The sequence below is a fragment of the Cottoperca gobio genome, chromosome 24 (genome assembly GCF_900634415.1).
Source record: "Cottoperca gobio chromosome 24, fCotGob3.1, whole genome shotgun sequence".
Lineage (NCBI taxonomy): Eukaryota > Metazoa > Chordata > Actinopteri > Perciformes > Bovichtidae > Cottoperca > Cottoperca gobio.
Window position 1 is genome coordinate 6274693 of NC_041378.1, and position 12937 is coordinate 6287629.

General features: G+C 39.1%; 1 protein-coding gene and 1 pseudogene across 1 annotated transcript; both read right to left on the reverse strand.

Annotated features, from left to right (window-relative positions):
- Positions 1-856: 856 nt before the first annotated feature.
- Positions 857-5968, reverse strand: LOC115028980 (uncharacterized; annotated as a pseudogene).
- Positions 5969-6112: 144 nt separating this feature from the next.
- On the reverse strand, positions 6113-8675 carry ttc32 (tetratricopeptide repeat domain 32). The gene is made up of 3 exons (XM_029462955.1): positions 8525-8675; positions 8142-8308; positions 6113-6977 (listed from the first exon to the last, which is right to left on the reverse strand). The coding sequence occupies exons 1-3, from the start codon at positions 8638-8640 to the stop codon at positions 6850-6852; spliced, it is 411 nt and encodes a 136-aa protein (XP_029318815.1). The 5' UTR covers positions 8641-8675; the 3' UTR covers positions 6113-6849.
- Positions 8676-12937: the final 4262 nt, after the last annotated feature.

The following is a 12937-nucleotide window of genomic DNA, read 5'->3' on the forward strand; positions in this document are numbered from 1 at the left end:
CTCTCAATCTACCGGTCGATCTTCGTTCCTACCCTCACCTATGGTCATGAAGGCTGGGTCATGACCGAAAGAACGAGATCACGGGTACAAGCGGCCGAAATGGGTTTTCTCAGACGGGTGGCTGGCATCTCCCTTAGAGATAGGGAGAGAAGCTCAGCCATCCGTGAGAGACTCGGAGTAGAGCCGCTGCTCCTTTACGTTGAAAGGAGCCAGTTGAAGTGGTTCGGGCATCTAGTAAGGATGCCACCTGGGCGCCTCCCTATGGAGGCGTTCCAGGCACGTCCAGCTGGGAGGAGACCCCGGGGAAGACCCAGGACTCGGTGGAGAGATTATATCTCCTCACTGGCCTGGGAACGCCTCAGGATCCCCCAGTCGGAGCTGGAGGATGTGGCCCGGAGAAGGGAAGATTGGGGTTCCTTAGTGGAGCTGCTGCCCCCTGCGACCCGATCCCGGATAAGCGGTAGACGATGGATGGACCCTGCTTTGAGCCTTTGACACTAGCCTGAGCTCCACAGGAAATTCCTTTGACCTCATGATTTGGTTTTTCCAATCCATTAATTGACCACTAGTGTACTCCAAATATGGTGTAGGAACATCTCAACAATGATATAGAAATTGGATGCTACTGAGCTTAATTTAAAGTGTCACGCCAAAGGGTCTGAATACTTATGTACATGTTAATAAATGTGCAAGAAAAAGTTCTACAATTCTGTTAAAGCTTTGTCATGTGGTGTTGAGGGGAAAAAAAATTTAAACAATTGGATAAGTGAGAAATTGAGTTTCTGCAACACATCTAGTTATGGGCCACCTACATGAAGCCATATTTTAAGGCAACAAAAGATTCTGGACAAGAAAGTTAAGAACTGTTCTTTATTTTTATTTAGAGGTTTGAGAGAAGAATAGGTCCAGAGGAGATCTTCCTTTGAAAGGTCGAGTCTGTGCTTCTTTGCGCTGGAAAAAACAAGTATAGATTACCAACTGCACACATTTAGTTTGAATTTGTTTACACTTGTCACTTACCCCTTTTGAGTCCAGTTATCCCTTGTTGTCTGGCATTGTTCAGACCTGCATTATACACACACTGGCCTCTGCAGGAATTATCAGCTTGGCTGTTAGTGTCACAAATCACTGAGTCACAGTGGACATGGATCTGTGGATGGACAGAAGGATTACATACGGCTACATGCAGCTGTGGCCAATAGATCCCTGATGATGGGTGTGTCATTTACCTCGTCTTTCATAACCTCATCATCTTTAGTGAAGGTGAACATCTTGACAGAGAAGCGTTTGATGTGGGATGGGACCAAAACCCTAGAGTCCTTCACAACAGGATGGAAAATTGTTGCGTAGCTGTCATCGCGATTCTCACAGCTAGTGAAAGGAAAAAGTTTTGAAATGCATTAAAGCAGCCTTTAAACTCATAATTAGGATGTTACTTGTAGACAATCACAAGCCAGAAGTATCTTTGAACACTCTCCGAACAGCTCATTCAACAATATTAAAGTCGCGATATTGCAACGAAACAGAGGGTGGTAGTCGTGTAAAAGCAATGCTTTATATTACGTGTCCACAATGATGTCCCAGCTTGGCAGAGATGTCCGGTCTTGATGAATTGTGGCCCAACAATTCTCCAAGATAAGTTCCAACTGGGGGTCAGTAGACTGCAGCTCCACCTCAAAGTACAGTGGCTGCCTCAGATATCTCTCTACTGGATAATCTTCCACTTGGTAGAAGTGCTCGTATGATGAATCTGGAGGAGAAGAGTCATTAGCGACACAAGGTATGGACGAGGCATGAACTAGACAAGGGATTTTGTGAAATTCAATCTCACCCTCTGCTAGTCTCATTTGCACATGTCAGCTGCCCTGTGCCGCTCTCTGCTGTGGGGTCATAGCTTCTTGGTTGAGCGCTGAAGGCAAGTTTCTGAGTGTCACTGACCACATAGTAGCAGGAAACAGTTTGCCTATGAGGGGGGGAATAAAAATACACATGTCCACACATTGAATGATTCAACTTCACCTCAGATGGTACAGTATAAAATATTTTCTGAGTCTACCTGTAATCAGGTTCAGTTGGTGATTTTTGGGCTACTTTGTTGTAATGCTGGCCAATCACATTTTCATATAGCATGTAGTTGTCAAAGAACTGAAAGACAAAGAGTATTAAACCATTTCACAAAGTCACTGAGATTTTAAATGCAACCTTGCACTTACCATTCTAGTGGTACCACAGGAATCGGCACTGAAAGAGAAATATGCAAAGCGAGCGTCACTGAATTCCGGTTTGCAGGACTGGTCGTTTAGAGTCAGCCTACTTGGCACCAGACTGGGCACCGCTTCCACCTTCACAGCTAAAGCGGTCATTGTTCCATTGGAGTGGCACTCTACAAGTAGAAGAGGCAATAGGTCAAGAAAAGTGTCCAATGAGCCCAAGCAGCAGTAATACTACAATGTTACATCTTACGAGTTGTTGTTAAGGGGAAGTTGCAGGCCAGGTAGAGATCAGCAAGCACCCAGTTGTTGGTGGAATCTAACAGAATGATGTCAACTCTGGCTCTGACTGAATCTGAGGTAATCATCTGTAGGACAGAAAGTAAAGTTATGCAGCGCTGAACATTTATGGTGAGATTTTGTAGTTCGACATACCTCGAAGGCAGTGTCCTTGGCTTTGTATGGCAGAATGAGACTGAGGTGTGTGCTGTTTTCTTGGAAATTATATTCTTCAGCCATCTCTGGCGTCAGCTGGCGAGGGCCAACTCTGGCGTGAAAATCTGAGCCATGACTTCCGAATTTCACAACAATGTAGAACTGGCTCTGGTCACAGGTGCCAGTGATTGTGGGTAGGACTAAAAGCAGAGAAACAGCCATTAATTTTTAGCTTTCAGGTGTGGGTAGTTCAGTTTTACATTTGGGAAAAGGCAGCCATCATAGGATAAGTAGCAGATGATCTCACCAACATCCTGCAGCAATGCATCCAAGTCAACAGAGTGGGAAAATGGAGTTTCTTCAGGCAGGATGATAAACCCAAAGATCAGGTTGAGGAAGTAGGCTGTAACCAAGCGGTCAGGATTCTGCAGATACAATATAATATATAAACCTCAATCACACTGAGAAAGCTGGCAAAGAGTAACATTTTGCATCTGTAATGTTACATACACTGGCCAGGACAACTTCAGCATCAAAGGGCACATTTAGAGAGAAGCTCTTGGTTCCATTGGGGAAGCTTTGCTCTTCAACAGTGAAGCCTTTGGCATTGCTCTCATCAACAGTGAGGACCCCAGTGGTGAAGGTGATGTTCTTAAGCAGCCACATCATAAAGGAAAGTTCCAATGTGAAGGCTGAACACTCGAGTCTCTGGGATAGTATCTGAGGAACAGAACGTGGAAGTTTTCAAACCTTTTCAGTAGGCCGGATTGCTATAAAGACACTGCCAGAGCTTCATGAAGGCAGGATATATACTAGCTTTGAGAAATAGGTCATACCAAAATCACCAATTAAATGAGTTTCCATTTTCAGGGAGTGTCAGAATAAGACAGTTGAAATGCACTAGGCTCAATCAATAAAAAATGTTGAGTAGAAGTCTAAACTCTTGTCTCCTGAATGTCTTTAGTCTACGAGAATATGTAACTTACAGTCATGGACGGAGGGTAGTCTAGGCATCAGAGGAGTGGTAATGGGGAACAAAACCCTGTATCTGGTATCTTCGTTGGTGTCATCGGACCTCCACAGTTCCTCAAGCATGGGCTCAACAACGTAGGCGACGTGGTACTGGTAATCTGGGGCATGGCTCTGCAATAATTTATGACATTTTAATGAAACATGCAAATGGCCTAGTAACTCTTGAAGTTATAATCTACAGTCTTCCCAACCTTGAAGTAACCATCAGGGGAGCCCACTGGGATATCAACTCTGATGTGAAAGTCTGTGGTGGATAGTGTGTAACCCCGTGTGGCCATCTTAGATTTATCCAGCCTCTGCCCGTTGATGCCCATGTGCATTTCTAGGACTGTAAAGCTGCCATCTACCAGAGGAGTCATACGGCGAGGTACGTGCCAAGAGATCACATCGTCGGTAAAGAGGACACCACCTGTTAATGATAAAACCACAACTGTTGACATGAACTGCATTTGCTTAACATTTACTGTGAAATCCATAGTTTGAGAGAGACTCACCTGTGGGACACACAGCTGCCAAGTTCACCACACTCAGACCATGTGCTGCCTTGTAGTAAGCACTTACCCTGAACACTTCCATGGGGACTCCAGCAACCTTAAAAATATGTCAGGTTTAATGTCATTTACAAGAAGGTAAAGAAATAACACAGGAGATGGGAGGTTTGCTCACGTCCTCTGAATAAGTCTCTGCGGTATTGTACGGGCTTCGCATAACCAGACGGCTTGAGGTAGTCATGGCACCATATCCAGCTTGTTCAGCCTCTTTCAGCACCATTACCACTGGTTCTGGGGTGTAAAATGTCATCTTCCAGATACCATGTGCAGGAAGCAGAGGCCTATAGGGAAGGGAGGGACATTTGTTTTTAAACTAGTTTCTTCCAATGAAGGAAATGCCAAATGGTGCAGTGTGAAATTACAGCAACTGTAGTAACTAGAAAAATGTTAAGTCAACATACATCAGGACTAGTGTTGATCTTGTCATCCAGAGTCTGTAACTTAACTTCAGTTTGTAAGACAGGTGTAGCCATGTAGTGGGACACCTGCAAAACAGGAAACCATGGATTTAGAATATGTTGCCACACACAAAATTGTGGAACAAGCAATGTAAAGGTGACTTACTTCCATGTAGTTCCTTTCACAGAGAATCTCCCTGGAGGCCCAGCGAGTGTAGCTGCAAGTCTGAGACACATCATGACTAACCACATCAGCTGGTTTTTCGCCATACATTCGGAGCCTCAAGCCAACGTTAAATGTTGTATCCTCCTACAAATTCAGGAAAGAATTCCCTTGCATTAAGGACACATTGGTGTATTAAAATACACAAGTGAGTCTTCCAAACAAGTGAGTATAGAAAATAGTTGGCAGTACAATTTGCAGCCCTGAAATGTTTTCATTGGGCCCATTTAAATTGAAAAGAGACATGTACTTTGTGTCCTATAACATGCATAAGGCAGAGAAGAAACCACTAACGGCACAGGTTTGAGTTAAGCTTCAGGGAAACTGTCTGCAAGTAAGCCACGCATTCAGTTTTAGAAATACATTAGGGAATATATGGATTTACTGGAAAGGCACAATTATTGTCAAAATAGCTTTAGCTCAAACATACTTGGTTGTCCACAAAGCAGCCCATCAGAGACGTGTAGATTCTGGTGTTTCCCCAAGGGTCAGACTCCATGCTGTAGCCACACTGAGCAGCCAGGTTGGGTGTCAATGCAATGTGCTGGGTGCCATCTGGCGGAGAGAGAGAGAGAGAATAGGCAACCATGACAGGGATCCGGTCACTCAGTGATGAACTAATATGCTGACCATTAGCAGACTTTATACTTACTGATGGCCTCCACCTCAAGTTGGTTGCCCACTGCTAAAGCCTTGTCCAATGACAGCCTCATTAGATTAGCAGCACAATCAGAGCTTAATCCATCCTCTGTTAAAAGAAAGGGCTTGTGAGGAAGAGTAGAAACTGACTTACCAAAATAAAGTGATATGTCATGTGAATAGAGACTTACTTGAATGCGAAGTCAGCATATTTGGCCTTGCTTGACACAAGAGCATTACTCCAGCCATCAAGTTCCATAACAAACTTTTAAAAATAAAACACATAATTCAGAGACATCAAGTAAGCAGCTAGTAAGGAAATACAAGGAAATAAACTTACATGTTCTCAAGCATCCACATGATGCAGTCTGAGAGCAGCCAAAAAACTACAGGAATCCAGCCACTTTCAGAAGTTGGCAGTAAAACCCCAGCAAGCCCAAATGATAACCAACTCTGAAGTGCAGGAGCTGAATACTTCTCTGTGACATCGTCAGCGGTTTTATATCCTAGTTAACGACACTGGACAGGTGTAGCACATTATTGAATCTCCACCCACATCACCTGCAGAGGATGAGCTCGATAATTGACTCTGAAAAGACTGGAAAACATGTATATGTGATGGATAAATACACATTTATCAGTAGTGTGATAAAATAAAATAATTTATTGTTCAGTGTTTTAAAAAAGCATAAATATATATATATTGTTTTATTATTTAAGAAATCCAAGTGTCAACATAATCAAGGAAGAATGTTGGGATGACTACCTTTAAAACCATAAATCACCCGAGAGACTTCAATTCAAGACACAAAATATATTTTTATTTTGCAGCTAGGACTCATTACTGTATGCTAACACTTGATAATGATTTGTTTATAGTCACAAACCTCCTCTTTTTACATTTATTCCTGACCATAAAACCTAAACTCTCCGTTTCGCCTGGGTTGATTCGTCTTAAACAATGATATACTTTCATTTATGAGGCCATTACATCATTTTCCAACTGGAAGACTGTTGAGTCAGTGCAGAAACGGAATTATCAATGCTCTGCTTAACAAAAATCCATATAAACGTTGCGCCTGATCCAGTGGGATGTCTACTAAAATGTTTTAAAGTTATCGCTTTATTTCCAGTGTTGTCATTTTTTTTGCAGGTTGTTTTATCTTATTTGTGTTTCACTTGTGGGTTCATCTTTATGCTGATATCTTTAATAAAAGTGTTCCTCTTCAGATCAAATTATTTTAATTTGTTATGACAGCTGTACATACATGTTAAGTACACTTGACAGAATATATACATATTTTCTTTAGGCATCAGATTTCAGCATATATAAAATATGTACTCTATGGTTTATGAAGTTGTTAGTATCCCCTGTTAATCTTGTCCTGTTGGTCCAGAAGTGTCTGATGCAGGCTCATTTTGGCATCTTCAAAATTTGGATTGAGCTTTAATGCTTGCTGGAAGTCATTCTTGGCATCGTCGAAAAAACCTGTAAGATAATAAAAATGTACATAGATAATGAGTTCATGATTTGTAATGCAGTGCCAACTGGCTGATTAAAAGTCAGCTGTTTTATTTTTTGGGGCAGCATGAGAACAAGTGAATACACAGCTCTATCTAGTGTTTTAAAGAAGAAAAACACACCAAATTGACTTCACACACACATACAGCATCAACCCACATAATGTTGTGATCCTGCCACAACCTGGTTATTGATTTTAAAACTGAATCTCATCTCTGATTTATGTCATAATAAGAAACAATCACTGACACAAAGTATTGTGAAAAAAGGGCCAACAGTGCTGTGTTTTTTTTAATGTTTTGATTGTTTTACTAATTTCAGTTTCTAGTCTTCCACAGGAAGAATCATAAGATATGTCTCATAGAAATAGACACAAATCTTATCCCAACCTTTCAAACAATGATACTCTTTCAGATACCCAGTACCGGCTGCTCCTTTTATCTCCACTGCAATCGTATTACTAAATCCTCATTTATGAGGAACTTGAACATCTGTTTGCGGACATATATTTCAGTGTTTCTACACTCTTCGTACTGTCCTATTTTGAGTTTGATAAAGACTCACCTGCATTGGTGGAAAGTAACTAAGTGCATTTCCTCAAGTACTTTTAACTCCACTGTATTTATCTTATAACATTAGTTACTTTGCAGATTATTAATATAAAATGTAATACACAAGGAGCTAAGACATAAAATAGTGCAAGTTAAAACAGGCTATAGTGCTAACATATAAACATAAATAAAATATAAATAGAAGAAATACACATTTGAGGTAGATAGTATTGCAAAAAAAGAAGTAGATGTACATGTATGAGAAGTAATAAATATACAGTATGAGATGGCAACAGTAAATATAAAAGGCCTATGTAAAAGGACAAAGTGACAGTTTGAACCAAACAACTAAAATTAAATGTACTATAAATTCCTCCTTGGATATTTTTTTATTGAAATTTGGACTTTTAAAATAATTAAACAAAAATAACTACATATTGTAACACGTTATGAGTTTTACATTTATTTTGAAGCAGAGCGGAAGTCACTCATTTTGCTCTGTCCGGCTTGAAGATGACAGACAGCTGTCTAATGTGTCATTATGTACTTTTGACAAAAGAAAGTGCATTTGTGTCCTAACCTAATCTATAGTGGACGAGTCCTCTGTTGTAGAAAGGTGTTTCAAAGCAGCTGTCAGTCTGTATTGCGGAGGTGAAGTCCTCCACTGCTTCATGAAAATCCACCCGGAAGTACTTTATCTGTCCGCGGTTGTTATAAGCAGTAGCTAAATTATTAGCTTCACATTCCCTGTGGAAATATGACACAGTTAAAGAAGGTTTCTATAACAATGAATGTAATGAAATGACACTGGAGAGAGAGAAACAGAATTAACGTTAGCTAACAGTTAGCTTGATCCGGGTCACTTAATTCGACGGGTAACAGATTACGGTGTAACACTAGTTCGACTACGGGAGCCGACCACCGTTAGCTCGTTTTACGGCTCCAAAAAGGAACAAACAGTACCTGGACTTTAAGCAGGACGAGATAAACTGTGTGTACAGTTCTTCTGCCCGTTTGAAATTCTGTCTATTAAACTCAGAGTGAGCATGTTGAAGTATTTGGGGATTATCTTCCTCCATAGGTAGAAATCTTTGAAGGTTTGTTTGTTGTGTTTTACAACTGCAGATGTGACGTCACTCAAGAGAAAATCCAATCAGGTTTTAGTGTGTCTCAAGTGGGCGTGGCTTACGTTACACAGTAAACTAATATAAGAAAATACTGTTTTTCAATGGATTTTAAATTATTTTGCTTTCTTATATTACATAATATACTTTAGATAGTTACACAGATGCATCTTTCTCTATAGTTTGTTTTTTTAATTGTCTTGTCAGGTAATGTCAATAAATGTAAACACATTTGTCTGTATATTTATAAAACATACTATGTATATATATATTTTTACTACATATTGGGAACATCGTCGGCACAAACATTTCCTTTGAGAGCAATTAATAGTAATGCAGTATATTTTCTTAGCTAATATCTTCATTATATTTTAAGATTGGGAGTTTTCATATCAAATTTAAAAATTGGACCTATTGTGCAAGTAAAAGATGAATACATAATATTTCCTGTTATATAACCCAAGATAATATGTTTGTGTTTGAAATCCAAAGTCTTTTTGTAACAGCAGGTGGCAGACTTGACTCATGTGAGTTCTGTAGGTGCATTTAAAACAAGTTCAATATATATAGTATAAGCATGACATTTTAACATAATATACAGTCATGGCCTTTCTATGTGGAATTATATTGTTTAGCAAAGCAGGTGTTTTTCAAAGAAAAGGATTGTGACCCTCACACACTCAAACATCACACAACAGTCTCAGGACAGTGTGGACACTCGCTGCCGTAAATACACAACAAGGAGGCAACACATAGGCAAGCTGGTCAGAAATTCTCAGACGATCTCCCAGGTGGAAAAGTCGACTGCCGTGGTGAAAAATGACACCTTAAGGAAGCAGAGGTCGCTCAATAGCCGTGCACTTCCCCTTTGCGGCCCATTTATTTCCAGACTGTGTGACGGAGTTGAAACAGATCAGTCGGTTTGACCCGGAGGAAGAGGAAGCAGGACGCTGTCTGCTGAAAATGGCAATAACACAAGCTTTGGAAATGGAACTGTAGGCAATTACATTGCATGAATCAAGGAGTAATACATCCCAAAACCAGGAAGCTCAAGAAGTCACGAGTTGTGTAAAAAGATGAGGAAATAGACATCTCAGAATTCCATTTTATTTGTAAAGCACCATATCATACAAAGGCAGTTCAGAGTGCTTTACATTACAAAGAAAACTATTTAAAGAAAGCAGCAAAAATATACAAAGACATACACACACATAGCCTACAAGCAAGTACACTACACTGTTTAGGAAAATTAATATAATCAAATCAAATTTAATAATAAGACTCAAGTGCTTTTTCATGTATTCAAATAAGAGAGGATTACCTGGCTTTACGCTGTACGTCATAAGAGGTCGGATTTGTTTATTTGAGGCCACCTAAAACTCTACGAAGCTATGGAAAATCTTAAAAGTTTTATTTTGGCGAGGGAAACCTGTACATCTGAAGCAAGACCGTTATGTTCAGAGCTTCTATTTGGCCCCTAAATGTTGCTGTTTGCTGAGAGAATTAACACAAAGCATGAATATCCACAGACACACAGCACCACCACACTGCACTTTTATCACTACAGTTCACTTTTCACTAATGTCAACCTGTCTCAATACTTTAAGTCATTTTTCAGTTCACCCAGAGACTGTACCAAATACTCTCCATTTCAGTTTGTATTTAAAAACTGAGTAAATGCATCATTGTTTTTACTGTAATTCCTGCTACATTTGTGCTCGGTATGATGTGGCAGGAACAATTAACAATTAAGGACAATTAAAATCTATAATAATAATATATCTATGTATATCTATAAAATATTTTAAGTACATACAGTTTCTTTGAAGCTTATGTTTCCGTCCACATTAATGCAGTAAAATAGATCTTTTAGTTGGACTTTATTCTGTTGTCCCTTCTCTTATACTGTTAGTCATGTTTTACCTTAGTATTGGTGTCATAATATAAGTGTTCAGTCATTAGTAGCACGTGGTATCAATCTTCTTATCTAACTATTGGCAAGAAAGTGAATAAGTGTATTTCCCCAAAATGTCAAACTATTCCTTTAATACAGACTATCCTACAGTTGAGGAATAATAAATAGTAAAGTCACAAATTCCCTGGTATTCCCCTTTTTGTACAGACTACATATGGTTATTTTAAACAGCCTCAGTCTCATTTCTTATCTTAATGAGAATTTGTGAGGATTATATTGTTCATTATAAGGTAACAGGGGGGGGGAAACAAGTGAAATGTGTCCTTTATGAACCTTAAAAAGAATATTGTAAAACTGTTTTGAGAAAAATCCTCAACTAAAACCTTCTGCGCAGGAACTCTGAGTTTTATGTGTCTTTTCCACTTCTCAGAGGCGTGTGAGTGCCATTCATCTTTTTCCACTGAAACACCGGTGGACTCACATCCCTGACCGCCTGTGTGTGTGGTAACCATGAACACTGAAATAGCAAACAAACATAAAACAGCTGTCTGTTTAAAGGAAGGAGGGAGAGGATCCAAACCAGACTCAAGGTAAACTTTGGTGTGTTGACTCTCTACCTCTCACAGACAGAGCAGACAGAGAAGCTCTGTTGTCAGCACTGTTTCAGGCCAATAAGCCAACTCATTCCAGAGGTTACACGACGACCCCTGTCTGTTGTTTTTGTTGCAACACTGAAGGTATAAAAAAGACATGATGGTGGTAAAAAACAGACGGCGGTGTAGGAAATTAGGTAAAATAATTCATGTCCAAATTAATTTATCAACTCAGGTTAGCAGAATGAATAGCTCTGCTCAGTCTTGGGGAGATTATCGACTTTAATACAGTTTTATTTTGTATTTATAGTGGCTGAATGTGTGTTTGAGTTCAGGGTTAGGAAGTGATCTTCTCCTGACCTCAGATATTTGAGGGCTTTGACTGTTTTTGTGAAGCCAGAGTAAATTATAACACATTGTTAATAGAAATGTCAGCGCTCGTCCAGCATATTTACCTTTCTATATTGACACAGAAATACATACATGGCATTTAAATGTACAGTTATATATGAGCAACTGATATAATGGCTCTTTTGTATCTACAGATATATATTTTAGAGCTATATATCGATCCTGCCAAATACTTTATAGGATATAAACTTTTTCTTCATTAAAGTTTCATAGATACAATGTGGGATTCCTCATAATAATTATAAAAATGCATGTTTACAATGCTTGTTGGTAGTGAAATGTATTATTAGTCTTTAAAAAAACATAGGTTTAAACTTTAATATTCAGTATTTATGGCCATTCAATATTTTGTCATTACCGCTCTCCATAGCAGTCTTCCCTGTTAGTGGCGGACTCCGCCATTCACACAATAAATTCAAATTACTTTGAATATTGAATTCAGGGGGCCAGCATTACTTTTTCTTTTTTACATTTGACTGATATCAGCTACACGGTTTAGCCTCATAGGATTATGTTAGAGCATAATATTGTTAATATTGTCAGTATTACCCTCCAGGTAAGAACTCAAAAAGACAACAGTGTGCAACAACTACCTCTTTTCTGGTTATTTTATTGTCCAATTTGTCTGCTTGGTTACATTTATATACATTATATGTCATCTCGTAACTCTCAGAGACACAGATGATTAACATGTATCATCCATAACACATGAACAAACTTTTAACTGTTGTAATAGAGAGTATATAATAGAGAAAATATGCAGAAATATCTAACGTAGGAAACATTTAACTGGCTGAATGCTTTAAAGACTGACTCATTTTTTCTACTAAAATCTGTTAATAAGTAAATCCAATTTAATTTTCATTAAAACTACTATATACAATATGCAACTTTGTACAAACAGGATACAAAACATACATAACACAGTACAGGAGAAACAATGAAAATAATACTTGTTTTCTTTGGTTATTAAACATCATACTTTGTTCATATAAGTGTTTAGAGAAAATAGTGTACGCAGCTTTAACTGCAGTTTCAAAACATTGCATTTAATGCCCACATTCAACTGTAGATAGTGTTACTCAACAGTCCACTACAGTCGGTAGCTTGAGGGATATCGGTTTATGAATCACAGCTTCACTCCATCTGTGGTTGAAGTTCATAAAGTAGTTATAGGAGGGTGGATGACAGGAAGCACATGTCCATGTCCAGGAAGTAGACCAGCGAGCTGTTTCTGCAGAAAGTAAATAAACAAAAGGTGAAACTGTGTGGTGGGTGGGAGGCTTTTACTACAAATCATCCCCAGAAAAACCACCTACCACAGAGTGCAGCT

Coding starts and splice junctions, on each gene's coding strand:
- ttc32 (XM_029462955.1), bottom strand. CDS start 8,640: ATGGAGGAAGATAATCCCCAAATACTTCAACATGCTCACTCTGAGTTT. Junction 8,309..8,524: donor TCGTCCTGCTTAAAGTCCAG/GTACTGTTTGTT, acceptor ATATTTCCACAG/GGAATGTGAAGCTAATAATT. Junction 6,978..8,141: donor ACTCGTCCACTATAGATTAG/GTTAGGACACAA, acceptor ATTATCTTACAG/GTTTTTTCGACGATGCCAAG.